The sequence below is a fragment of the Sciurus vulgaris genome (assembly GCF_902686455.1).
Source record: "Sciurus vulgaris genome assembly, chromosome: 1".
In the NCBI taxonomy this organism is placed as follows: domain Eukaryota; kingdom Metazoa; phylum Chordata; class Mammalia; order Rodentia; family Sciuridae; genus Sciurus; species Sciurus vulgaris.
The window spans coordinates 8,979,852-9,004,945 of NC_136461.1; the positions used below are offsets into that span (position 1 = coordinate 8,979,852).

The 25,094-nt window shown below is 48.3% G+C and overlaps 1 protein-coding gene across 1 annotated transcript; it reads left to right on the plus strand.

Annotated features, from left to right (window-relative positions):
- On the plus strand, positions 1 to 11,980 carry CFAP107 (cilia and flagella associated protein 107). The gene is made up of 4 exons (XM_079114016.1): positions 1 to 278; positions 7,910 to 8,023; positions 10,908 to 11,085; positions 11,644 to 11,980. The coding sequence occupies exons 1-4, from the start codon at positions 168 to 170 to the stop codon at positions 11,820 to 11,822; spliced, it is 582 nt and encodes a 193-aa protein (XP_078970142.1). The 5' UTR covers positions 1 to 167; the 3' UTR covers positions 11,823 to 11,980.
- The last annotated feature ends 13,114 nt before the right edge of the window (positions 11,981 to 25,094 follow it).

Below are 25,094 nucleotides of genomic sequence, written 5' to 3' on the forward strand. Positions count from 1 at the left end.
TCCCGTCCTTCTCCCTGGAAGCTGAAAGTGGACACGTGGGGCTTTTTTATTCCACTCAGCAGGGTGACTGGGAAGATAGTAAAAAGGGAAAAGCACTCCCAACTCTGTGAGTCCCCTGCCTCCTGCAAAACCGGTCAAATCCAAGGAACCCAGGGCAGATCTTTACCATGGTTTTGCTTGGGCTGACTCCACAGTCCTTCTCTACTCCAAGCTGGCAGATTGAGAAACAGTATTCCACCAGAGTGCTCACTGGAAACTGGGCAGAAGAGAGGGGAAAGGTAAGGAGAGAGAGAGGACGGGCAGAGGCCCAAGGATGGGATGGACAGGGATGGAGGGGCAGGAGGAATTTCATTGTTAGTCTCAGATCAAGGGCAGTGGATGGTTGCATCTGAAGAACAAGGCATTAGGGTCTTTGTGCTCTAGATAAGGAATTTCATTCAAACAACCAACAAGACCCCTTTATAGCTTGCAAACACCACAGCAGAGGTGCCAGTATGGTTGCACCTCTTAGCACTCAGTGGAGTGTTTCTAGACGTCTGGATATTCCTCCATTTCCTCTGTACTTCCGTTTGGAGAACGTCTGCTCCTCCTCGACGTGGCCTCTGCTGAGGCAGGCCTGCACCCCTGCATTGATGTCAAGGATGAGTGCGTCTGTGCTCCGGAACTCGAGCCACGAGCAAAGACCACTTAGATTTTTTCCAGGAAATCTAGACATTCTCAAATCTTCTTGGGAAATGGACAGGGAAAGAGGGTGCATTAGTCAGCTTTTCATCACTGTGACCAAGATAATGGGTCAAAAACAACGTAGAGCAGGGGCTCAGAGTTTCACAGGTTTAGTTCATGGTCAGTTGACTCCATTGCTCTGGGCCTGAGGTGAGGCAGAACATCACGGCGGAAGGGCATGTCGGGAGAAAACTGGTGGGCTCGTGGCATCTGGGAAGCAGAGAAAGAGAGAGAGAAGCAAAGGACAAACTATGATTCTCCAAGTCATACCCCCAGTGACCGACTTCCTCCAGCCGTGCTTCACCTGCCCAGTTACCACCCAGTGACTGATTAAGTTACAGCTCTCATAATCCAACCATTTCACCTCTGAACAATCTTGCATTGACTAACATTAGCTTTCATGAAGGGCTGACCCCAAATCATAACAGAGGATAAGACAGAATGGCAGCTTTGGTGTGGGGAAGTTTGACAGTGACATCTGAGTACCAGAAAGGGCTGTCTTCATGGAGAACATTAGCAGTCACCATCCCTCTGGTCAGACACCAGGCCTGTGGCCAACATTTATTCCAATGGCATGTGACCTTGTTGGGAAAGGAGGTGTGTATAAGGGCAAGGGCAAGAAAGGCCGAGCAGTAAATTCAGGTATGTACGGGGGATGCAGCACTCAGTGATATCATGGGCTGCTATCACACCTAGGGGAAGTTAAATAGGAAGTGGAGTTGGAGTGATATCAGGAAGATGGTGGACTAAGAGGCCCCAGGGCCTTGTTTCTCATGGACACATCTTTAAAATTGGTCAAAATGTTATAGGAGCTCTTGAAAACAATGAAAGGTCTACAGCAACAAATTGATTACTCAATCAAGAAAAAGACACAGTCGCAATGAAAAGAATTTCCATGGGGTTTTTACTTGCCTTTTCCCCACCCCTTTCCCAGCACAGCCTGGCAGTCTGTAATCTAGGGGTGTGGGAGCCCAGCTTATAGTTCCCACTCTCAAATCCAAAAGGAGTGGAGCAACGTGCTAACCTCCTTGGGAGATTGGCCTCCGTTTGCCTTAACTTGGAGCTCAGATGGGGAAGAGTAGCCTAGTTCATAGCCCAGACTAGGAAAAGCCATGAGAAACAGTGGCAGGCATAACTAGTGAACTGCCAGGGGACGACAAATCTGTTTAAGCCTGGGGCAAGAGATTGTGGGTGGAGCAATAGAACACCCAAGATCCCAAGAAGTGGGGAGGGGCTGAAACTCTTTGCGAAATGAGAAAACTTAAAAGGAGAAACATGTATGGGGGATCTGAAAAGCACGCACAGACCCCTGCAGCTTGTATGCCAAGAAAAGGCCTGAGGATAGTTGGCTTTCAAGAAGGGCTGACCCCCAAATCTCAGAACATGACCTGCTAGGTCTTCCCTTGCCCAAATCCAGACTATGAAGATTAGGAGAGTTGGCAGTTTTTCCAGATGTCCTGTTTTTCAACTTCTATATTGACTCACATTATAATCAAACAACAACAGCAAATCACTAGACACACAAAGAAATAGGAAAGCATGGCCCAGCTAAAGCAACAAAATATGGCATTAGAAACTCTAAAGAAACACAAGGACCAAAGTACTAGACAAAAACTTTAAAACAGCTCTCTTAAATATGCTTGAAGAGCTAAAGGAAAGCACATTCAAAGAACTAAAGTAAACTGGGTGTGGTGGTGCATGCCTGTAATCCCAGGGACTCAGGAGTCTGAGGCAGGAGGATTGCAAGTTCAAGGCCAGTCTCAGCAACTTATTGAGACCCTATCTCAAAATAAAAAATAAAGAGGGCTGGGGATGTGGCTCAGTAGTAAAGTGTTCCTGGTTTAATCCCTGGTACAGAAAACAAAAGAAAACAAATTTTAAAAAACGAACTAAAGAAAGCCAGGTGTGGCAGCACATGCTGGTATGAAAATAGATGTAATCTCAGCTATTTGGGAGTCTGAGGCAAGAGGATCAAAAGTTTGAGGCTAGCCTTGACAACATAATGAGACCCTGTCTCAAAATAAAAAAGTAAAAAGGGCTGGAGACATGTTCAGTGGTAGAGCATCCCTGGGTTTAATCACCAGTACTAAAACAACAAAACAAAACAAAAGTAATTAAGAAGACAATACTTGAACAAAATGAGAATGGTGAAAAAAGAGATTGAGATTATAAAAGGAAAGAAATTTTAGAGCTGAAAAACACAAAAACATTAATTGAAAAAATTCAACAGAAATTTTAATAGCAGACTGGAAAAGACAGAAGAACGAAGCAGAAAACTTGAAGACAGTGAGTACAGCCTAGGGGACTCATGGGACACCATCAAGAAGGTAACATATGCCTTGAGGGAATTCCAGAAGAAGAAGGAAAATAAAAGTTTAAAGAGATTGTTTGAAAAAAATAATAACTAAAAACTGCAAATTTGAGTAAATACATGGCTTTACGAATCTAAGAAGCTCAGTGAATTCCAAGTAGGATAAATCTAAAGAAAGCCACATTGACCCACATTATAATTAAGTCACTGGAAACCAAAGACAGAGAGAATCTTGAACACACCAACATAAATGTAACTTGTCAGTGATAAAGAGGACCAGTGGTTCTTTCAGGAGAAACTTTGAAGACTTCAAGGCAGTGGGATGATATAAAAAAGAAAAACTAACAACTGAGAATTCTGTATCCCATAACACTGTCCTTCAAAAATGAGGGAGAAATTAAGGTATTTCCAGATAAAAACAAAAGCTGAGGGAGTTCTCCAGGAGACCTGCCTTATAAGGTACACGAAAGGATGTTAGCAACTTGAAGTCATAGAAAAATACAAAGATTCTCCGTAAGGGAAAATACCTGGTCAAATATAAAAACCAATGTCATTATAATTTTGATTTGTAACTCAACTTTCTATCTTCTACAGAATTTAGAAGACAAACGTAAAAATTTTTAAGTCTATGTAAATGGCTATGGTACAACATATAAAGATGCAATTTGTGACATTGGTAGCATAAAGGGAGGCAGAACTGTACAGGAGTAGAATTTTTGTATGCAATTTAAGTTGGTATCAGTTTAAATGAGATTGTTATAATTTTAGGATGTCATGTGTAATCTCCATGTTAGTCACAAAGAAAATATCTGTGGAATGTACACACAAGGAAATAAAAACATGTATGTCACTAAAAAAAAAAATCAACTAAACACAGAGAAGGCAGTAAATGCTGAGAGTATAGCTCAGCTGTAGAGTATTTGCCTACCATGTGCAAGGATCTGGGTTTAAGCCCCAGCAATGAGACTAAATAAATAAACAGGAGGAGGAGGGGATAAGGGACAAAAATCTACAAGACACACAGAAAAATAGCAAAATGGCAAAAGTGAATCCTCCCCTATCAGTTCACTTTAAATGTAAATGGGTTAAACTCAGTAACCAAAAGACACCAGAAGAACAGATAGGGTTTTTAAAACAGGATCCAATTCTATGCTGTCTACAAAAGACTGACTTTAGATGAGGAACACCCATGGGTTGAAAGTGAAAGGATGGAAAAATATAGTCCATGCAAATGGTTACCAAAAGGGAGCAGGGGTGGCTATAATGGTATCAAGCAACTACACTTTAAGTTAAAAATGCTATGCGACAAATAAGAACATTAAGTATTGATAGGAGGGCCAACTCACCAAGTAAGTATAATAGTCCTAAATACATATGCACCAAATATCAGAGCTCCAAATTATATGAAGCAAAAAGAACAGAATTGAAGAAAAAATAGATGACTCTACAATAATATTAAGATGGCCCAGTACCCCACTTTTTTTTAATGCCAGGGATTGCACCCAGGGGTGCTTAACCACTGAGCCACATCCCAAGAACTTTTTTAGTTCTTATTTTGAGACAGGGTCTCATTCAGTTGGCTTATGGCCAGCTAAATTACTGGCATTGGCCTTAAACTTGTGCTCCTCCTACTTTGGCCTCCTGAGTTGCTGAGATTACCAGGTGTGTGCCACCATGCCCAGATCTCATTTTTAATGTTGAATGGAACAACAAAGCAGAAGACCAATATGGAAACGGGGAACATGAACAACACTATAGACCATTTGGACCATGTATATGAAACACTGCCAAGAGCAGAATACAGTTTCCTCACATGGAATAGGCCCAGGATAGACTTTATTTCAGGCCGCAAGTCTTAATACATTTCTAAAAATTAAAATCATACAAAACATCTTTTATGATAAAACATGGAATGAACCCAGAAAAATTGGAAAGTCCACAAAGATGTGGAAATTAAACAACACATACTAAAAAAAAAGGGGGGGGGGTCAAAAAAGAAATGCAAAAATGCTCAAGAAGACACTGCCAAGTGAACTCAATTGAATATTGAAAGGATTATTCACCGGTGGGGTTTATTTCTGGAATGCAGGGATGGCTCAACCCTTGAAAATCAATCAACATAATGAAGAAAAAACACGACTGTCTCAATTGGTGCAGAAAAAGCATCTGACAAATTTCAACTCACTTTTATTCAACCAACGAGGAACAGAAGGAAACGACTCAACATAAAAAGATCGTATGTGAAAACCCAACAGCTAACCTGATGCTTGGTGGGAAAATACTGAAGACTTTTCCTACAAGATCAGGAATAAGACAAGATGCCTGTTTCCACTGTTTCTAATCAACACAATCCTAGAATTTCTAGCAAGAGCAATCAGGAAATGAAAAATATTTGAATTGGAAAAGAAGTTACCTGTTTTTGCAGAGGATGTGATTTTATATGTAGAAACCCTAAAGATCTCCTCCCCCTCTCTCCCTCTCACTCATGCACGAACACACACAGCTCAACGAATTGAGCAAAGTTGCAAGATACAAAATCAACACGCTGAAGTCAAGTTGCATTTCCATACATGAACAATGAGAAATCTGAAAAGGAAATTAAGGTAACAATTCCATATATACTGAAAAGACCAGAATATGTGAGATGCCAGTACTGGACTGGGGATGTGGCTCAGTGGCAGAGCACTCTCCTGGGATCCCCAGCACTGAAAAAAAAAAAAAATGTGAATACTACACAAAGATATCTAGCTAGATTCACTGAACTTTCTGTGAAAATCACAATAGATGCAGACATAGGAAAAAAAATCCATCCTAAAACTCATGGAATCTCAAATAGCCCAAACAATTTTGAAAAGGAGGAACAAAGCTAGAGAACTCACATTTCCTGATCTTAAAACTTCCCATGCATCTACAGTAATCAAGACAATGAGATACTGACATAAAGACGGGTACATAGATTTATGGAACACAAGATGGAGCCTGGAAGTAAATAATTAGATTTACGGCCAAATGAGGTTGCCAATTCTATTCTTTGGAGAAAGGACTCTTCACCATGGGGTTCTGGGAAAACTGGACATCCACATGAAGCACAAAGAAGTGGGATCCTTCCCTAACACCAGACAAAAATTAACTGAAAGTAGAACAAAGACCCAGATGAGAACTATGGCTATAAAACTCTTGGAAGAAAATGCAGGCGGAAAGTTTCATATCCTAGGATTTGGCAGCGGTTGAGTATAACACCAAAGTCCCAGGCAACAGAAGAAAACATAGGTAATCTGGACATCATCCAAATGAAACCGCAGTATCAGAGGACACTGTGAGCAGGGAAAACTGGCCACCCCTGGATGCAGAACATGTCTGCGCATTACACGTCCGAGATAAAGGTGGGGGATTCCTACAACGCAACAACAAAAGTCCAGAAGACCTGGTTTAAGCATTGGCGATGGACTTGAACAGACATTTCTTCAAAGAAGATAGACAAATGGCTGTGAAATAAGCATATGGAAAATGTCCAACACCGGAAATAATCAGGATAACACATAGGGAACCCTCCAGGAAATTACCACTCCACACTCACTGGACAATGAGTGAGCTGGGGGTGGCTCAGTGGTAGAGGCAGGGCGGGGCCCTGGGTCCCACCCCCAGCAGCACGCATGCGCACACACACGCACAAAAGATGGAAGAAAGAAAAAAGGAAAAGAACAAATGATAAGGACGTGGTGATGTGGGATCTCAGGTGCATCCTTGGTGGGAATGTAAAAGGGTGTCACCATCGTGGAAAAAATGAAGCACAGAATTACCACGTGCTCCAGGAATTCTCTGGATATGTGGAGATTGCAAGCAGGGACTCGCCATTCATAGCAGCCAGAAGGTGGACACGCTCCAGGTACCCATTAATGGGTGCACAGATAAACACGATGTGGCTTATATACACAATCAAATGCTGTTCAGCCTTTAAGAGGAAGGGGAATGTGAAATATGCCACAACATGAATGGATCTTGAAGACCTCATGCCTGTAATCCCAGCAACTCCGGAGGCTGAGGCAGGAGAATCACAGATTGGAGACCAGCCTCAGCAACTTGGCCAGCACCTAAGCAACTTAGTGAAATCCTGACTCAAAATAAAAAAGAAAAAGGGCTGGGGATGGGCCCAATGGTTTGAGCACCCCGGGTTCCATCCCTGCTATCAACAAACAAACAACAACAACAAAATCCTAATAGCATCTCAGTGAAATAGATTGGACACCAGAGGATAAACATCGTCAGACTCTGCTTCTTTGAGGCACCTGTAGCGTGCAAACTCCTGGAGGCAGAAAGCAGAGCGGCCTGGAAGGAGAACCGCAGCCGGTGTGTGCTGGGGACAGAGGCTCAGTGTGGGATGAAACATTCCAGGGCTGGAGGTTACACAACTTAATGCCATTGAAATGCCCCCAAATGGTCACTATTTAATATTTCCCACATTAAATTTTAAGAAAGGGATTAGAAAACACAATACAATGAAAAGAGAGAGACAGTGGCGTTGGGAGGAGGGAGGAACAAAGAAGAAAAAGAAGGAAGAGAGGAGGCGGAGAGAGGAGCCTGGGGAAAGGAGGGGGAGGGGATGGAGCTGAGGCTGCGGCTGCCGCTCTCCCAGGGGAGCCGGGTGGGGGCTCGCAGTCCCCGAGCACGACTTTCCTGTCGGGCGGAATGGACCTTCTTCCTCGGCCAGTCTTCTGATGACCCGAGTCAGGAGGCTGAGGCAGGAGAATCACAGGTTGGAGGCCAGCCTCAGCAACTTGGCCAGCACCTAAGCAACTTAGTGAGACCCTGACTCACTAGGCAGAAGTTTGAGAAGCCGCGTCTCAGACGTGCTCCTGAGTATTTTGTCTGTTCCAGTTCACCAAAGCCACCGAGAAGACGCCCCAGAGCATTCACAGAAAGGAGTACGTCCCCTTCCCCGGCCACAGGCCTGACCAGATCTCCCGGTGGTACGGGAAGAGGAAAGCTGAGGTAAGAGGGACGCGCCCCCTCTGAAGCTCAGGGGCCTGAGCAGCTGCTTAGAAGCCCACCCCCTCTGGGGGACACGGGAGCCATCTCCCTGCTCCACAGCTGCCAAGGGCACTACCCACGAGTAGGTGACCCATCTCACCCCCAGCTGGTAGCGTCCCCTCCTGTACCCACCCTGGATCACGCTGTGCCAGAACACAGCCCAGGAAGTGAGAAGCGACGAGAAGGGAAGTTCTGGGCCCAGCTGAACACAGTCTGGACTCTCACAGGATCCCCAAAAGACAGCGCCTCGGGTCACCTGTGTCCAGCTTCCCGTCCTTTTGTCTGGAAAGTCGACACACTCCCCTCCGTGGCTGGGCACTTAGTGCTATTGCTGTGCTCAGGGAGCAGGGGCAACCCCAGGGCACATGCCGACACCCATGGGGGGCATCTGAGACGCACCAGGTGTGCAGAGACCCTGGCCTCTCCAGGAACACAGAGCCTCCTCCTCCATCAGCCAGGTGCTCAGGGTCCCCAGCAGCTTCCTTTGCCAGCGGCTGCCCTTGGAGGTCTCTTCATCTCCCACTTCCCCTGACCTTGACCTGCTTATACCTGGATGGGGCAGGGAGGCCTGGAGCAAGGGGCTGGAGTCTGTCACAATCAGGGCACTTCAGAGCTCACAGGGACCCAGAGATGGTTCAGCTCAGTGCCCAGAGGTGGCGACTGTCTACCATGGCAACCACACGTCTTCTGCCTCTGGGGACCCAGGTCAGGATAAAGGGTGCCAGCTCTCTGCTGGCAGCCCTGGGCCACACTGACACGCCCAGGCCCCGTTGGCACCCCTAAGTCACATGGCACCCCCAGCTGAGGAAGCTGGCATCCTCAGGCCACGCTGGCATCTCCAAGCCAGGGTAGGGCTCTGTGGCAGCTGGCTGTCACCGTTAGTGTAGGTGGAGACAGGAGTGCCCTTAGCTTCAGCAAACCGCTCCCAGAACCCGCCAGCTGGGGCTCCCACATGTGGGGAGCAGCCCACGCTCCCCACATCAGAGTCCTGGGAAGCCGTTCCTAAGGACCCCTGGACCCGCCGGAACTGGACTCAGGCGGTAAGGAAGTCTGGTTAGAATTAAGAAGCCTCCCCAACGCGACACGCATGACGAGAACCGAACCATCACACGCTCATTTCCAGGGTTCCCTTGAGACCGTGTCTAAGTGCCAGGGCCCTGGCGCCCCCGCACGGCCCCAAGCAGCTACTTGGACCCTCCTCCTAGGACAGCGTCTTTCTCCTCTGCCACCCCCCCCCCCCCACCTTTCTCCCTTTTTAGGCAAATTCTGCATCCCGTCTTCAAACTGCCTGTAGATGGTGGAGTCAGCACCCAGGAGGGCCCTCTTCCCGAGCCTCCCCCAGGACAGGTGTACTAATCTCTTTCTAAACTATGTTTATGCTGCTGTGACATCTCGGGGCCTTGCTGACCCTGGGGAGAGTCCCCGGTTAGCTAGTTCCCAAAGCCACCAAGCAACGTGCTCACACCTCTCCTGTGAATCAACCTCCCCAGACCGGCACCCCACGCACCTCCTGTCTACCCCCTGCCCCCCAGGCCAGTATTTCCTCTGCCCTAAATCAACCAGGGCCTGGTTCTGAACCACTAGAGACCACCCCTGTCCCCCAGAGCCCTCTGAAATAAACTATCGGAGCCTCAACTTGCTCACAGCTGCCTACCCTGCCTAGCTGACCCCTTCCCCAGGAACCAGAGGTGGCTCTGGGCCCCCGCTCCTGCTTCCTGCCTTGCCTGGTGCTGCCCCTTGTGACCCTGCGTGGCGAGGCACGTCCCTTCCACGTGAAAACCGAAAGTGGTGAACTCTTCTTTCGGCGTATCTGTCACCTTCTCCTACCTGGTTACAACAAGCCACAGGGAAGGCAGCAGGCCACACCCAGAACCAAAAGTGTCCAGAGTCCCCGGCCTCTCCTTCCCCTGCACTGCTGCCCCGTCAGCACTTGCTCTGTCAGGGGGACACCCTCCCTGTCCTGCATTGGAAGCGCCTCCAGGCACCTGGTGATGTAGATCTTGGGAACCTTGCTTGATGTCTGTGCCCACTGCCATTTGCCCGCCCCCCCCACCGGCATTGTGGTCTGGTTTATTTATGGAGCCAGCACGTGAAGACTTGGGCACAGCCGACCATGGCAGACACAGACCTCCCTGTCTGCTCCAAACAAGAGGACAGACGTGGACAGCCACATGACCCCCCGTAAATCAGGCCGAGTGGACTCTCTCAGGAAAACCACCGACTCAGTCAAACCTCCCGTCTCCATTCAAGTGTGGTTTTCTTCTCCCCGTAAATAACCTCCCACCAAAGAGACGGTGCCCCTACTTTGCAGCCGAGGGAGCAGTAAATCCTTCGCAGGAGAAGGCGATTTACGGGCGTCCTGCGACTCTCCCACGGTATAACTGGCTGGAATACCAGGCGCAGCCCTCTCAGGCTGCCATGCGGCGTCTCCTGCTGCCTTGGAAATAGGCCCTGGGGTGGGTGAACTTGAGACACATGGAAGGGTGTCATTTCACATCACCAGGGCGCACAGTGAGCGTCTCTGACTCTTCCCACTCACCCAGCGTCCTGACTTTAATTTGCCACCATAGCTCATTCCAGGGGTGAAGGGACTTGGCACAGGCTGGGGAGCCAGTTAGACAGAGACCTGCCTGTGGCTAGCCAGGACATGTTGGAAGGAAGGCCGCGTCGGAGTGGGACAAACACTTGGCTTTCCCCTTTGGTGGCCTCTGGGGCTCACTGCCAACCGGTGGGGGCCTCCCCTCCATCACGGCCACAGCCCCATGTCAGGCAGCTCCTGCCTCTGTCCCCGGCCAGGTGCACACCTTGACTGATGGGTAACCTGCCCCTCTGTCTGTCCTTCCAGGGAATCCCGTACAAACACCTGATCACCCACCACCAGGAGCCCTCCCACCGCTACCTGATCAGCACGTACGACGACCATTACAATCGGCATAATTACAACCCGGGCCTGCCCGCTCTCCGCACCTGGAGTGGACAGAAGTCGCTGTGGCTTCCGGAGAAGGTCGACTTCCCCCTTCTCGGTACTTTTAAAACCCAGAATTTTCCCCAGTGCTGACCTGGAAGGGTCCACAAAGGGCTGTGTAGGAGAGGAACGTGAGGCCCTGGCTACCCAGCGGCAGGAGGAGTCCCACTGTCCACTTGCGTGGCTTGCTCTCTCCCGGAGCCTGGCAGCAGGGCTGCGTTTACCTGGAGCACGGGTGGCAGGGTGCCCATCACGGCAGCCTGGCCACGGGTCATTCTCTCAGCAAGCGGGGACTGTTTCCCAGCTGGCACTCCTTGCAGTGGTACCTGGGGACATGGTGGTGACAAGCACAGAGGATTTCCACCCTGCAGGGAGAAAGAGAATACGCCATTTATGACTAAAGCAGCTGAGTTCAGGTCCATAATTTCAGAGAGGGTGAAAAGGAAACAGGCCGTGGGGAGGGAGCGGACAGGCCTATCTGTGACCTGCTCGGGGCCACCTCCACCCTCCGCCGGCCCTGCTGGCCTCGTCCGGATGCCACAGCCTGGGTGGGCCTGCAGCGACCCCGCTCGGGGCTCCCCCAGCTCGGTGTCACCCAGACCCGCTTCTCTTGCAGCTCCGCCCACGAACTATGGACTGTACGAGCGGCTGAGGCAGCAGTGGCTCCCGCAGGCCGGCCGGAGGGAGAGCACGTACGCGGCCTCCTACCCCTGCCCGCCGCGGGCCGCTCTGTCCAGGCGGGAGCACGCCCTGCCCGTGCCGCCCCCGCGCCTGGACCTCGCCCCGCGCTCCTGAGAAAGGCCCGGAGGCCCGGAGGCCCGGCGTCCCTGGACTCGCCCTCCCGCGTGGAGCAGCTGCGGCTGCCAGGTGCCCAGGGCCGGCCCTCTGCAGGGGCCCCAGAGCCGGGCGGACCCCAGCCACAGGTTCTGTCTTTCCCCTCCCGCAATTAAAGCTCTCTGACACGATCGCAGGGCGGAAGAGGGTGCGGCGGGAAGCAGGCTCAGGCCGTCGGGGGCTCCAGGAGGGGCCTCGAGTTCTGCCCTCGATTCAGGAGGTCAGGGGGAACCTGAGGCCCAGAGAGTGACGGGCACCCTGGTGCACTCTCAGGGAGGGTCTGTGCAACCGGAGAAGCAGACCTGCCCACCGGGAAGACGCCGGGGGCAGCTGGATGTGCAGAGGAAGGTGGCCACCTCGAGAGCTGGCGATAAGGCTGGGGCCCAGCTGTCCTTCCACCACTGCTGAGGCTGGGGGCACGTCACCGGCTCAGAGCAAGGGAAGACTCCTACCGCCTCCCCTCTGCCTCTGAGCTCCCCCAGCCTTCTAGGAATTTGGGGAAGGGGGAACCTTCTGGTAGGAGGTCAGGGAATTAGGTGGATCTGCTGACGAAGAACGGCCCTCTCCCAGGCCAGGAGTCCACCCGACATGGCTCATCGGCCTAGGGTCTCTTTAAAGGCCCCACCCTGGACCCTCACTCCACCCCGAGTCCCTATCTCACGGTGCCCCATAAGCCTCCTCTTGGTCCAGGCCTGGCCAGCCTGGTTCCCAAAGATCCCTTGTTCTGGCTCTGGGTCTCCCTCTCCAGACTTAGAGGAAAGCGCCTCTCGTGAGAGTCAGTAGTCACCCCTCGGCTGTCCCCGTCCTTGGCACCCACACCCATCCATCCCAGTGGGTCCGTGCACTCTGGTCCTGCTGCTCAGCTGACGTGCTCTGCCACCAAAACAAAACAAGGGGCCACGCAGAGAACTATTCTCCCGTCGACCTTGACCTTTTGGCACTTGCTACGGCATCTGGCATACGACCAACAGAAGAAGACACGGGCAGAGAAAATGTCCAGACTGGCTCTGACCCCAGGTGGAGCGTGCACGGAGCCGGGAGATGGGCCTAGGGGGTGGGGCGGGTCGTCTCATGGGGTCACCATGATCTAAGGCAGAACCGTGGTTGCTGGGTCACCTCTGTCTCCAGACGAGGAAACGGGCTCATAAAGACTGAGCGGCCCCAGGGCTCACAGGCACTGAGAGGCTCAGGGCTGGGAGTCGGATCCAGGAACTGTGGCCACTGTGTGCATGCAGCACGCTGTACCTTGTGCCTTGCCACAGACACGCCAGCGGAAGCCCTCAGCCCTCTGTGCGCCCGGCTCTGGGCGTGAGCGTGTTTCCGCAAGGATTTTGAGCTCTAGACAAATAACCCAATCAGAGTTAGGAAGCCTGGGTCTGTGTGGTCCTGCTCAAAGGCCACCTGCTGGCCTCAGGCCTCCGACCCTAGGGTGAGTTCAGCCCTGACTCCAGTTCCTTCCTTAGTCTTTTGAGTGTCCTCCTCTCTTTAGGACACTGTCCTCCCTTGGGACAGGAAGTAAGAGATGGTCACGTACTAGGTGTTCAATAAATGTCTGTCGACTGACTGAACGGGAGAGTGCCGGGGGGAAGCAGAGCACACAGGGAGGCCGTGCCGGAGTTGCTCCCGAGGCAGCAGGGGCTGGAGCGGCACTGGCCGACACCACCCAGGGCCTCCACGCACATCCCTGGAGCTGTGGCTGGACTGGGCTGGGCTTTCCTGCACCTCAGTCCAGCGGGAAGAGAGAAGACAGTAAACAAGCACAGGACAGCGAGGCCTTGGGGACAGGCTTAGGGGACTCGAGCCCTCGAGGCCAGCGAAGGAAGGAACGAGGGAGATCACGCGTGTCCGAGCAAAGAGCCACAGTGGGGCGTGGAGACCTGGTCCAGCCAGGAGGGCCCAGGGAAGGCCTCCCTGGGGAAGGGCAGGCAGGAGGGCGCGAGGGAAGCTTGGGCCGAGGGATAGCCCGTGTGAGGCTCTGAGGTGTGAAGTCGCTCGGCAGGTGTGAGCAGCCCAGCAAGATGGGGTGTTAGTTTGCTATGGCTGCCGTGACGAGATGCCACAATCCCAGCACCCGAAAGCAGCGCGTGTCTGTTCCCGCACGGTCCTGGGGTCCGAGGTCTTCAGGGCCTGGGGCTTCCCCCAGCCGCTAGAGGACTCCTAATCCCAAGGCTTGTGGCTGACCCACCTCTGGGGTCCTTTCCCTCTGCCTCCCCTCCCAAGGACCTTCTGGGGTCTCTTGGGCCCACTGGACAGTCCAGAACAATCCTCCCACCCAGGATCCCTCAGTGATTCACATCCGCAGAATCCCTTTGGAGCGCAAACTCACATTCACAAGTTCCAGGGGGGAGGATGTGGACGAGGGACAAGGGGGATGAAGTGCGGCTTCTCTGCCCTTGACCTTGTTGGTCTTCTAGCCCCCATGACCCTTTGTCCTTTCTGGGCAACTGGGATGGTCATGGGCAGGGCAGTCCTGAAGGAGCACAGGGACAGTGCCCGCTCGTACAGGGTCAGCTCTCCTTGGCCTCCCACGGTCACCCCACACACCACAAAGTGACCCCTGGCAAGTACTTGAGCTGGGCTGGCAGATGTTCAGAAGGCAGCGCTGCAACCCGCCAACCAATTTGGGTGCACAACTAATAGCAGCCGCTCCGTTTGACCAGAGTGGAGCACTTCCCTAAGTCTCCCCCAGGGGGCGTCCTTTCCTATCCCTGGCCTCACGCAACCAGTGGTTCTCTGCCTCCATCAGCGGCAGACTCCCCTGGGGGCCTGTGAACCCGGGATCACTGGCCCACCAGAGTTTCTGGATCAGTAGGTCTGGGCTGGGCAGAGAACTAGTTTTTCTAACAAGTTCCCCGAGGAGGCGCCGCTGCTGGACCCCGCTTTGGGACACCCTCCACTAAGCTGAGCTAGTCTATTTTTCTATAGATACAATTTCTTTGGAATAACAGGTTCTGCAGTGAAGAAAGCGTAGTCAACTTTAGACCTGATCCTGATGTTCCTAAAGTGTTCCTCCAGCTGTAGCTGGAGGCCCCGATTCTAGAATTTTATTACAAAGCAATAAAATGAGTATGGCTTTGCTGGGCACGGGGACAGCAGAGCATCACAGTCAGGAGTGTTGACAGACATGTGGCAATTCCAGTCCCACTCCTCCTAGGCTGAGTAGCCCTAAAGGAGTCATTGCCGCTCTGAATCTGTCTCCTCCTCTACCAAATGTGTACCATGGAAATGTGATAATGTCTAATTCAGATAAAATGAGCCCAAACTTTGTGCATGATACATCCTCCATAACTGGTGGCTGCTGTCGTTTGACATTTGAAGACATCGGGTGTGGGCACAAAAGCACCAAGGGCTCAGGAGGCTGAGGCAGGAGGATTGCAAGTTCGAGGCCAGTCTCAGCAACTGAGCAAGGCCCTAAGCAACTTAGGAAGACCCTGTCTCAAATATAGTACATAAAAAGGGCTGGGGATGTGGCTCTGTGGTTAAGTGCCTTTGAGTTCAATCCCCAGTTCTGAAAAAGAAGCAGATGAAGGAGAAGGGAGAGGAGAAGGAGGAGGAGGAGAGAAAGAAAGAAAAAGAAAACAGTTAAGAGCAAAGGGGACAACCCAGACCTGAACAGAGTCCACCCGCCAGCTGACCATTCCCTCTACTGGGTACAATGACACCTGGCTCGAGAACCCAGCAGTGGAAAGTTGCTTGGGGGAGGTGGGCACCCTGGGACAAGCCTGCCCCCTAGTGGCTAATTTGACCCTGATTTACAGGTGGCTCTGGCCTCAGCTCAGGTTTTTCTGTGAATGGCACTGACTCTGGAAAGCAGACGTGAAAATTAATTTAAAACCAGATCTCTCCCTCCCCCGAAAGCGAACTTCTGTTCGTTTGTTTGTCTGTTTCTTGCTGGACAGTGTGTTGGCTGGTGGTGCCCCTGGGTCGTGTCCTGACGCTTGAGAGCACGTACTCGAAGGCAAGCCGTCGTTGGCCTTCGAGCCTTGCGGGGCTGGCTCACTTTGAGGTCTGCCCCAGCCAGATATCAGGGCGCTGGGCGCAGCCTGTCATGCTCCTGGGTCTTGGTTTCTCCATCTGAGAAATGAGGCATCTTGGAAGTCCCTGGGGAGACGAAACTGGAAAAGGAGCCCCTGGCTGCTCCCGAATCTGGCTTTCCGGCTGGGCTTTGCTTTTTCCTGGACCAGAGCTCCCGTGACTCCTGGTACAGGCAGAGCCTGGCTGCGTTGGTCTCGGAACCCAGCGCCTCAACTCCCCAACCCCCCAAGGCCAGTCTTGCCACCCTCGCCACTCCACGAATCTTCCCCACCCAGCAGAAGCTTTACTCCTCTGTGTGCTGCAGAACACCAGCCCCGGGCCAGGCCAGGTGTCCAGGGCCACCTCCAGGGTGTCCCCAAGCTGCCCATGGTCGCTCAAGTGCAAGCCGGTCTTCTGCCTCTTCTTCATTTCCTGGGGGAACAAGGTCCTCTCAAGGCCTTCTGAAAGTGGAAAGAGACCTCAGGCCATGTGACAACCCTACCCAAGTCTGCCAATTGCCTCTCAGCAAGTCCTGCCCTGGGGGCACCTCTCCAGCCCCAGCTCCCTGCTCTCCCCTAGGTCAAGGTGATGAGTCACCTCCCACCGCCCTTGTGTGGAAACCTCCCAGCGGAAAATGCTGGACCCCCCTGACCCCGCTTCCAGCTCCAGTGGCCTGGGACATAAGATTATCCTGAGACACCTGACAAGGTGTAAGGCCCGAAAGACTGTAGGAGAGAAAGCTCAAGGCTCTTTGGATTTGGAAAAGGCCTTGGACAAGCAAAAGCTCTGGAGAAGACCCAGGAAGACCCCTGAGGAGGAAAGTTGAATAGAGCCCTGGTTGGGATCGCGCCTCCCTGCGTTATGGAAACCCAGCTAAAACCAGTCTATGTCAGTGTCAGAGGACCTTCTGAAGCTGCATTTTATCAATGGTTACCTAAGACTGAGGAAATGCTGATATCAGAATATACCTGGAAAATACTTGGGTATGCTTGTGATACCGCCGTTGACCGGTGACGAGTTCTGCTCCTTCTAATGTTGAAGATTGAACACTAGAGAAGCAGCCAAGGCAAGCATAGTAAGCAGGTTTTATTTAAAGCTAATAATACAGACTTCTCCTGGGAGGAAGAAGGGGGCCTGGCTGATGTTCTAAAGTCCCAAGAAGTGAGCGCACCCTACATCTTGATAGGTTAGTCTCTTTTGTCTTCCAGTTCTCTCCCTGCTTATCTTTCCTTCCTGCCTGCGTGACTAGGCCCGGTTTTACATAAAGTGAGAAAGGATGGGCAGGGGGAGGGCCAAGGTGATTCAGGCAGGTAAGGGCCCAGGGGGCATTCATTAGCAGCTCCTTGCTTGCAGTCCTTGATAAAGGCAGGTAAATTTGGTAACCCATGGGCTCCGGAGATCCTTGACATTCCATTCTCCCAGGGCAGCTCCAACTTCCAGAGGCAGATGGCTTCATGGCTTCATTTCCTCGATTTGACCAGATCCCCTATTTCTACAGGAACTACCTGTCCTTAATCCTGGCTTCACTTGGAACAGGGTTTATTAATCCATTTGATGGATGAATCCACTGACTAGATTATAGCTCTCGTGATCTGATCATCTCGCCTCTTGCATTAACCCGGGAGCTTTGGGGGGACACCTCATACCCAAAGCATGACCAGTACACATGCCTTTGATTTATGTCTGCAGCTCCCCAACTTCCCAAAGATCCCACGGCTACCAAGCTTGGTGGATGATGGAGACTGGATCTTATGTGTAGCAATACAAATAAAACCAGAATATAACCATGATATTGTCGACCACACCATAAGAGAACTTACAACTAGACTGGTTCAAAGAAAATTCTAGAGGCAAATAGAATGGTCTCTAGATAAAATAAATAGTAGTTCTGTTGATGGGATGGATTGATGCGCAGGGCATGTTTGTAGTGGGACTCAATCATCCTTCATTGGAGATGATGTCTGTGGTTTACCTTATCAATTTGCAGAAATCCTTTTCTTTCTATCTAACTTAAACCAGGAACATTCGACTTGTCAATGTGCAGATGCAGAAATGGCAGAGACCACAACATCGTACCACCTCAAGTGCCGGGTAAGAGACCCACGTGGACCCTTTCTCTCACAATGCTACATGATAACGTCTTGTGTGCCAACAACAACAACAACAAAATTTTAAAAAATAAAACTTGGGGGCTGGAGTTGTGGCTCAGTGGTAGAGCACTTGCCTAGCTTGGGTTCAACTCTTAGCACCACATATAAATAAATAAAAAAAAAAGTTTTATCAACATCTAAAAATTTAAATTTTTTTTTTCCCCAAGTGGGCCATACCCAGTAGCTCAGGCTATCTCCTACCTAAAAGGGTCAGATATGCCTCTTAAAAAGCTGATGAAATCCCTACATAAATTGACCTCTTATTAGTCTGTCATGAGGTCCCAAGTCCAACAGATAAGAGCAATCTGGTCCTGTACTACACTCCAGGACTCTGTGGCCCATGATAATTGTCTCAAAGAACTTCTGTAACCTTTCAAAGGCAGGTGGAACCATGAGACCAAAGAAAGAGGCAGAGGAGCCAGGATTGCCCCAGGCAGGAGGCAGGGGTCCGTGTGCTAAGCAAGACAAAGGTGGGCTGTGGCCAATGGACTTTCTCAAACACTGTAATGGGTCTGACGCATCAGTGGATATTAAGAAACAGTCCAGGCCAGGCCTGGTGAGTACATGCCTGTAATCCCAGCAGCTGGGGAGGCAGACAGGAGGATGGCAAGTTCAAGGCCAGCCAGGGAGACTTAGACCCTCGGCAACTTAGGGATATCCTGTCTTAAAATAAAAATTAAAAAAGGCCGGAGGTAAAACATCCTTGGGTTCCATCCCCAGTACGAAAGAAACGGCAAAAGAAAAGAGTCCAGGAGTCAGCGACTGGCACAACGTGTTTGTCTGTTAACAACGTGTTGGCCTCTAGGGCTTGGATGTGTGTCAGGAGGGACTGCTGGGCACAATGGCGCTTATGACTAGGATGGCGGTAGTCGCGTCGGGCTGTGTCCCTACACTCTGGTTTGATACCGTCTGGCCCTCAGAGCCTCATGTGCTGGACAGTTGGACCTCAGTGTGGCGATTTTAGGAGGCAGGACCTACTGGGAGGTCACTGGGTGTATGTCCTTAGGCAGGGATGGCTCTCCTGTGACGCTGAGTCCTCCTGAGGCTGATCAGCAGCCTGAGCCCAGCACTGGGTTGTTGTCCGGCTTCCTCCCCAGGCCAGACCCAGGGCGCTGCCTGGCTACATTTTCCAAAAACATTAAACTTACCCTGTCTCGGACATTTCATCCTAGCAACAGAAAATGGACTAGTGTACCAATCACATCAAGTTCAGCGTTTCATTTTTTTTATGCTGATTTTTAAAAAATTTCTATTTATTTATTCTTCTGTAATACACATACGTATTTATAAATATACAGACTGGAAAACTCAACAATCCACAAATAATGCAATTAAAAATGAACAAAACACATGAACAGGTATTTCATTGAAGAGGATAATCAAATGGTAAATAAGCATATGAAAAAATACACATCATTATTTGTTGTTAGAGAATTTCACATTAAAATCATAATGGGGTACCTAAGAGATTGCCTATGACTACACACACACACACACACCACACACACACACACACACACACACACACCACACACACACAAATACACACCCACACACCACACACAAATACACACACACACCACATACACACACACACACCACACACAAACACACCCACACACCACACACAAATACACACACCACATACAGAAACACACACATACACCACACACATACACACACAAACACACACACAACACACACAAACACACAACACACACACAAACACATACACACACAAACACACACACACATAAACACACACACACCACACACAAACATACACACAAACACACACGCATACTCATATGTGTATATATTATTTTTTATTTGCAAAATAAAGTGTTAACACAATAAAATAAACCTGTTGCTGTGTGCATGTGATAAATGAGAGAATGAACAATTGCAACAGAAGCGTTCCAGCAATCTCTCTGAGCCCGACAGCAGGACTGTTCAACTCCCTTTCCTAAGTACTACATCATCAAACCTATCATTCACCCAATTTTCCATTGACCTTCGGGTGTTTTCAACACTAATCAATAATTAATTTAAATACAAATGAATAGATATGGCAATTAAAAGGTATAAATGTTCAACATGTGTAAAAAGCAGACAGTAACTGTATGCTCTATACGTATGTCACAGTTTAAATATCAACACACCAATAGTCAAAAGCAAAAGAAGGGGAAAATAAGTGTGGGAAATCTGAAGTAGAGCTATTAATATAAAATACATTTCAAGAGAAAGTACTTTCATGATAAAAGGGAATATTTCATAACCATAAGGGGGTGACTTCTTCAAAAAAAGTGTAAGAATCCTAAATGTGTATGTACCTAAAAACAAAATTTCAAAATACATGAAGTAAAAATTAATGAAACAAAAAAGACAAATCCACAATCGTATCTGGAGGTTTTGAGCCCCCTCGCGTTGCTGGAAGGAGTAATGACGTAGAAGGCGGAACAACATTACCAGCCACCTGGACCTACTTGCTGTTTATAGAGAACTGTACACAGCAATGACAAGTAGAAAATTAATCAGGACAGGTCATCTTCTGTCATAAAATAAGCTTTGAGAAATTTTTAAAATTTGCAGTCATACAGACTGTTTCCTACATGATTTATTACATTAGGAATCAATCACCTAAAGATATATAGAACCCACCCTCATGTCTCAACTACTTCAAAATTAAATGGCCCACTTGTCACTATCTCACAGATCAAAGAAGAAAGCACAAGAAAATTAAATTGCCCAGCAGGGTGGCGCACACCTGTAATCCCAGCAGTTTAGGAGGCTGGGGTAGTAGGATAGTGAGTTCAAAGCCAGCCTCAGCAAAAATGAGGTGCTAAGCAACTCAGTGAAACCCTGTCTCTAAATAAAATACAAAATAGGACTGGGGATGTGGCTCAGTGGCCGAGTTCCCCTGAGTTCAATCCCTGGTACCCAAAAAGAAAAATAAATAAAAAGTGCTTTGATAAAAAAATCTAAAAATATCAGTGTCAAGAATAATAAAATTATGGCATTTGCAGGCAAATGGATGACATTGGAGAATATCATGCTAAGTGAGATAAGCCAATCTCAAAAATCCAAAAGACGAATGCTCTCACTGATAAGCGGATGATGACACTTAATGGGGGGTGAGAGGGGGGGCAAGAATGGAGGAAGGAGGGACTGTATAGAGGGAGAAGAGGGGTGGGAGGGGTGGGGGAAGGAAAAAAATAAAGGAATGAATCAAACATCATTACTCTATGTAAATTTATGAATATGCAAATGGCATGCTGTTACTCCATGTACAAACAGAAACAACATGTATCCCATTTGTTTACAATAAAAATAAATCTTAAAAAATCAGTGTCTCTGGGATGAAATAATACTCAGTTGCACACTTTTGACTTAAAGTTTTTATATCAGAAAGAAGCTAGATTAACAATCAAATTATTTTCAAATTAGGTAGTAGGATGGAAAAAATAAAAGTATGAGCAGAAATACGAGAAATAGAAAAGAAATAATACAGCTCAAAGTTGATAAAAATCCAACAAGTCTAATCTAGAAAAAAATATCAGTGGAAAGGGAGCAATCAAAACAACCCTACAGGTGCTAAAATGTATTGAGGTAATATTGTTATGGGGCGCAACTTAAGAACAGACTGATCACCACAGAGAAGTCCAAATTTGAGGGTCTTTATTAAGCCGGCCCCTGACTGTCTCACACAAGGCCCCAAAAAATGGCTATTGGGAGAACAGCCCCAACCATTGGGTTGTAGGGGTTCTTATACCAAAAATCACATCTCCAGCAAGTGTCTGTTGCTATGATTCAAAATTACAAGCTAACATCATGAGATCATTAGCAGAGGGGGAAGTGGGTCAAAAGGACCCTTATCTAGGTACAAACATCCACACAATTACTGCTCACATGGTACATTGGTTAAGAGCAATAGAGATCAAAAGAGAGCAATTTTTCATTACATAAGAATTGTCATTTTGTATTGCTAAACATGTCACACTAAGTAACATGATGGGTACAGAGGTGGGGTATTCCCATGGGAGAAGCTTATTTCCTACATAACTTGGAGTCTCAGAGCAAAATGGAGTCTGTTTAGTCATTTCCCTTAGAGTCTGGCCCAGAACATTCTCATGGAGCCAGATCTGTCAGCCCATCACAATATTACAATTGTATAATTATAATTATATAGCTTACACAATTTGGTCTATTTTAGAGGATAGAAGCCGCTGCTTGTGTACACGATCCATGTGAGTGATATGTTTTTCCCATCCATTCACTTTCAGTCTGCGGATGTCTTTTCCTATGAGGTGAGTCTCTTGGAGCATATTATTGGGTCTTGTTTTTTAATCCAATCTGCCAGTCTATGTCTTTCTATTGATGAGTGTAGGCCATTCATGTTCAAGGTTATTATTGAAATAGGATTTGGGTTCTCAGTCCTTTTGGTTTATTTCTACTTTTTAATTTGAATTTGTTTCTCCTTTGATTGACTATTCCTTTAGTGTAGTTCCTTCCTTTGCTGGTTCTCTCTCTCTCTCTCTCTCTCTCTCTCTCTCCTCTCTCTTTCTCTCTATGTCTCTCTCTCTCTCTTTATTTTTTTTCTTTTCATCTTCATGGAATATTTGGTTGAGAATATTCTGAACTGCAGGCTTTCTGGTTGTAAATTCTTTTAATTTTTGTTTATCATGGAAGATTTTTATTTCATCTTCAAATCTGAAGCTTAATTTTGCTGGATATAGGATTCTTGATTGGCATGTATTTTCTTTCAGAACTTGGTATATGTTATTCCGGGATCTCCTAGCTTTGAGGGTCTGAAATCAGCTGAGATACAAATTGGTTTCCCCCATATGTAATCTGATAATTTTCTCTCACAGCCTTTAAAATTTTATCCTTTTTCTGTATGCTAGACATTTTCATTATAATGTGCCTTGGTGTAGGTCTATTGTAATTTTGCACATTTGGGGTCCTGTAAGCCTCTTGTATTTGATTTTCCATTTCATTATTTAGATTTGAGAAATCTTCTGATATTATTTCATTGAAAATGATTATGCATTCCTTTGGTTTGTATCTCTGTGCCTTCATCTATCCTGATAAATTTTTTTTTTTTTTTTTTTTTTTGCAGTGCTGGGGATTGAACCCAGGGCCTTGTGCTTGCAAGGCAAGCACTCTACCAACTGAGCTATCTCCCCAGCCCCTGATAAATCTTAAATTTGGTCTTTTCATGTTATCCCATAGTTCTTGGAAGTTCTGTTCCTTAGCATCTTCTTTCTGTGGTGAACTGTATTTTCAAGATTATACATTTTGTCTTCATTGCGTGGGGTTCTGTCTTCCAAGTAGTCTAGTCTGTTGGTGATGCTTTCTATCGGATTTTTAATTTGGTTCATTGTTTCCTTCATTTCAGGGATTTCTGTTTTATTTTTTTCTTCCAGCATCCCTCTCTCTTTATTGACGTAATTGTTTGCTACTTGTTTTTTCTCTCTTACATCATCCTTTACTTCACAGATCAGTTTATGTACATTTTAAACTCCTTCTCTGGCATTTCTTCCACTGTGGTGTCAATGGATTCTGTTCTTGGAGTATCTTGGTTTGCTTGGGGTAATTCGTTTGCTTGGGGTTTTCGTGTCTACCCATCTAACAGTATGGATTTGAGGTGGTAGACTTTCTACTCTGTGGACTGCTAGTGTCCCTGAAGATTTCCAGTACCTTACTATTGGGGAGACAAACAACAACAACAACCAATGCAAACAATATATAGCATTAAACTAAAGAGTTCCTACTATGATGTCTACAGTGCTAATTATCACAATAGACAGAAATGGTATGATCAGTTATGCCTATAATAAAAACAGAAGTTTGCAAAAGGTTTATAATTTCAAATGGTGGACAGGGAGAGAAAAGAAGTGATATAGTATATGATGATTATGAGGGAGAAGGACAGAAGACAGAAGTAAGAGATTAAAGGAAGAGAAAAATAGGAAAGGGAGAAAAAAGGGATTGGCTGCTAGCAGAAGAAAAGAGAGAATCAAGGTAAACAGGAGAAAAAATATACATAAGCAAAAATTTAAATAAAAAATAAAAATAAAAGAATACCAAACAAAACTAAAATACCCTAATCAAACATCCTGGTTCACAAAAAACTAATCCATGTAAAATAGTTGGCTTCAAAAATCTACAGATGAGAAGAATAAAAAAAAGGAATAAATGTCCATGTACTATTAAGGTCACAATTAAACGGTGTAGAAGAATTTTTAAGGATCTTGATGAAAAGTTGAAGAGCTCTTTCTGCTGGAGTCCAGTTCTTTCTGTCTCAGCGTCTCTTCTGGGTATTTCTGGGCGGGGCCTTCTGGAGTGTGGTGCTCCGCCCCTGGATTGCTGGAGGGTGACCTGGAGGGAGGGGTGACCTGGAGGGAGAGGTGACCTGTAGGCCGAGTGCCGAGGCGCGGTTTGGGCTTAGTGGCCCCGGGCTCCTCACTGAATGCCCGCCGGGCTGGAGATTTTAAGTGAGCTCCCCTCCAGCCCCAGCACTTGACGGTCCATCCTGGAGGACTTTACCCCAGGGCGTCCTTGAGTTCCGCCCGTGTGTTGGGGGAGCCAGTGCTTAGTTCCCCATGTCACCTGCAGGCCCCAACTTTCCTGGTCTGGAATTCAGTCTCCAACTTCTCCTGCCCCCACCCTTCCAAGGTCCTGTGTCTCCCGGGTGGTCCTGCAAATAATCAGATTGGAGTGGGAGGGGTAGAGCTGGTGGGTGTCTGAGACCAGTTGTCCCCTGTATGAACCTCTCTCCACCTTTGATTTTCTCCTGGTCACTTAAGCACACTGTAGTGCAGCGTGTTTCCTGGGCCTGTATTTCAGGCCAAACGCGGGTTTGCTGGGAATCGGCCCCCTGAGCTGCCGGCCCTGTGCAGCAGCTGCAAAATGGTGCCTTCCTTTGTCCTCTGCAGGCTGCCTGGAGAGAGGCGGCTTCTTTCCCCACACACGGATACTGTGCAGTGCAGCCTTCAGGTTTGTTGGGCAAAGTCCTTGGTCTGTAAATGGCTTTGTACTCAGACCCGCCTCAGGCCTACCAAAAATG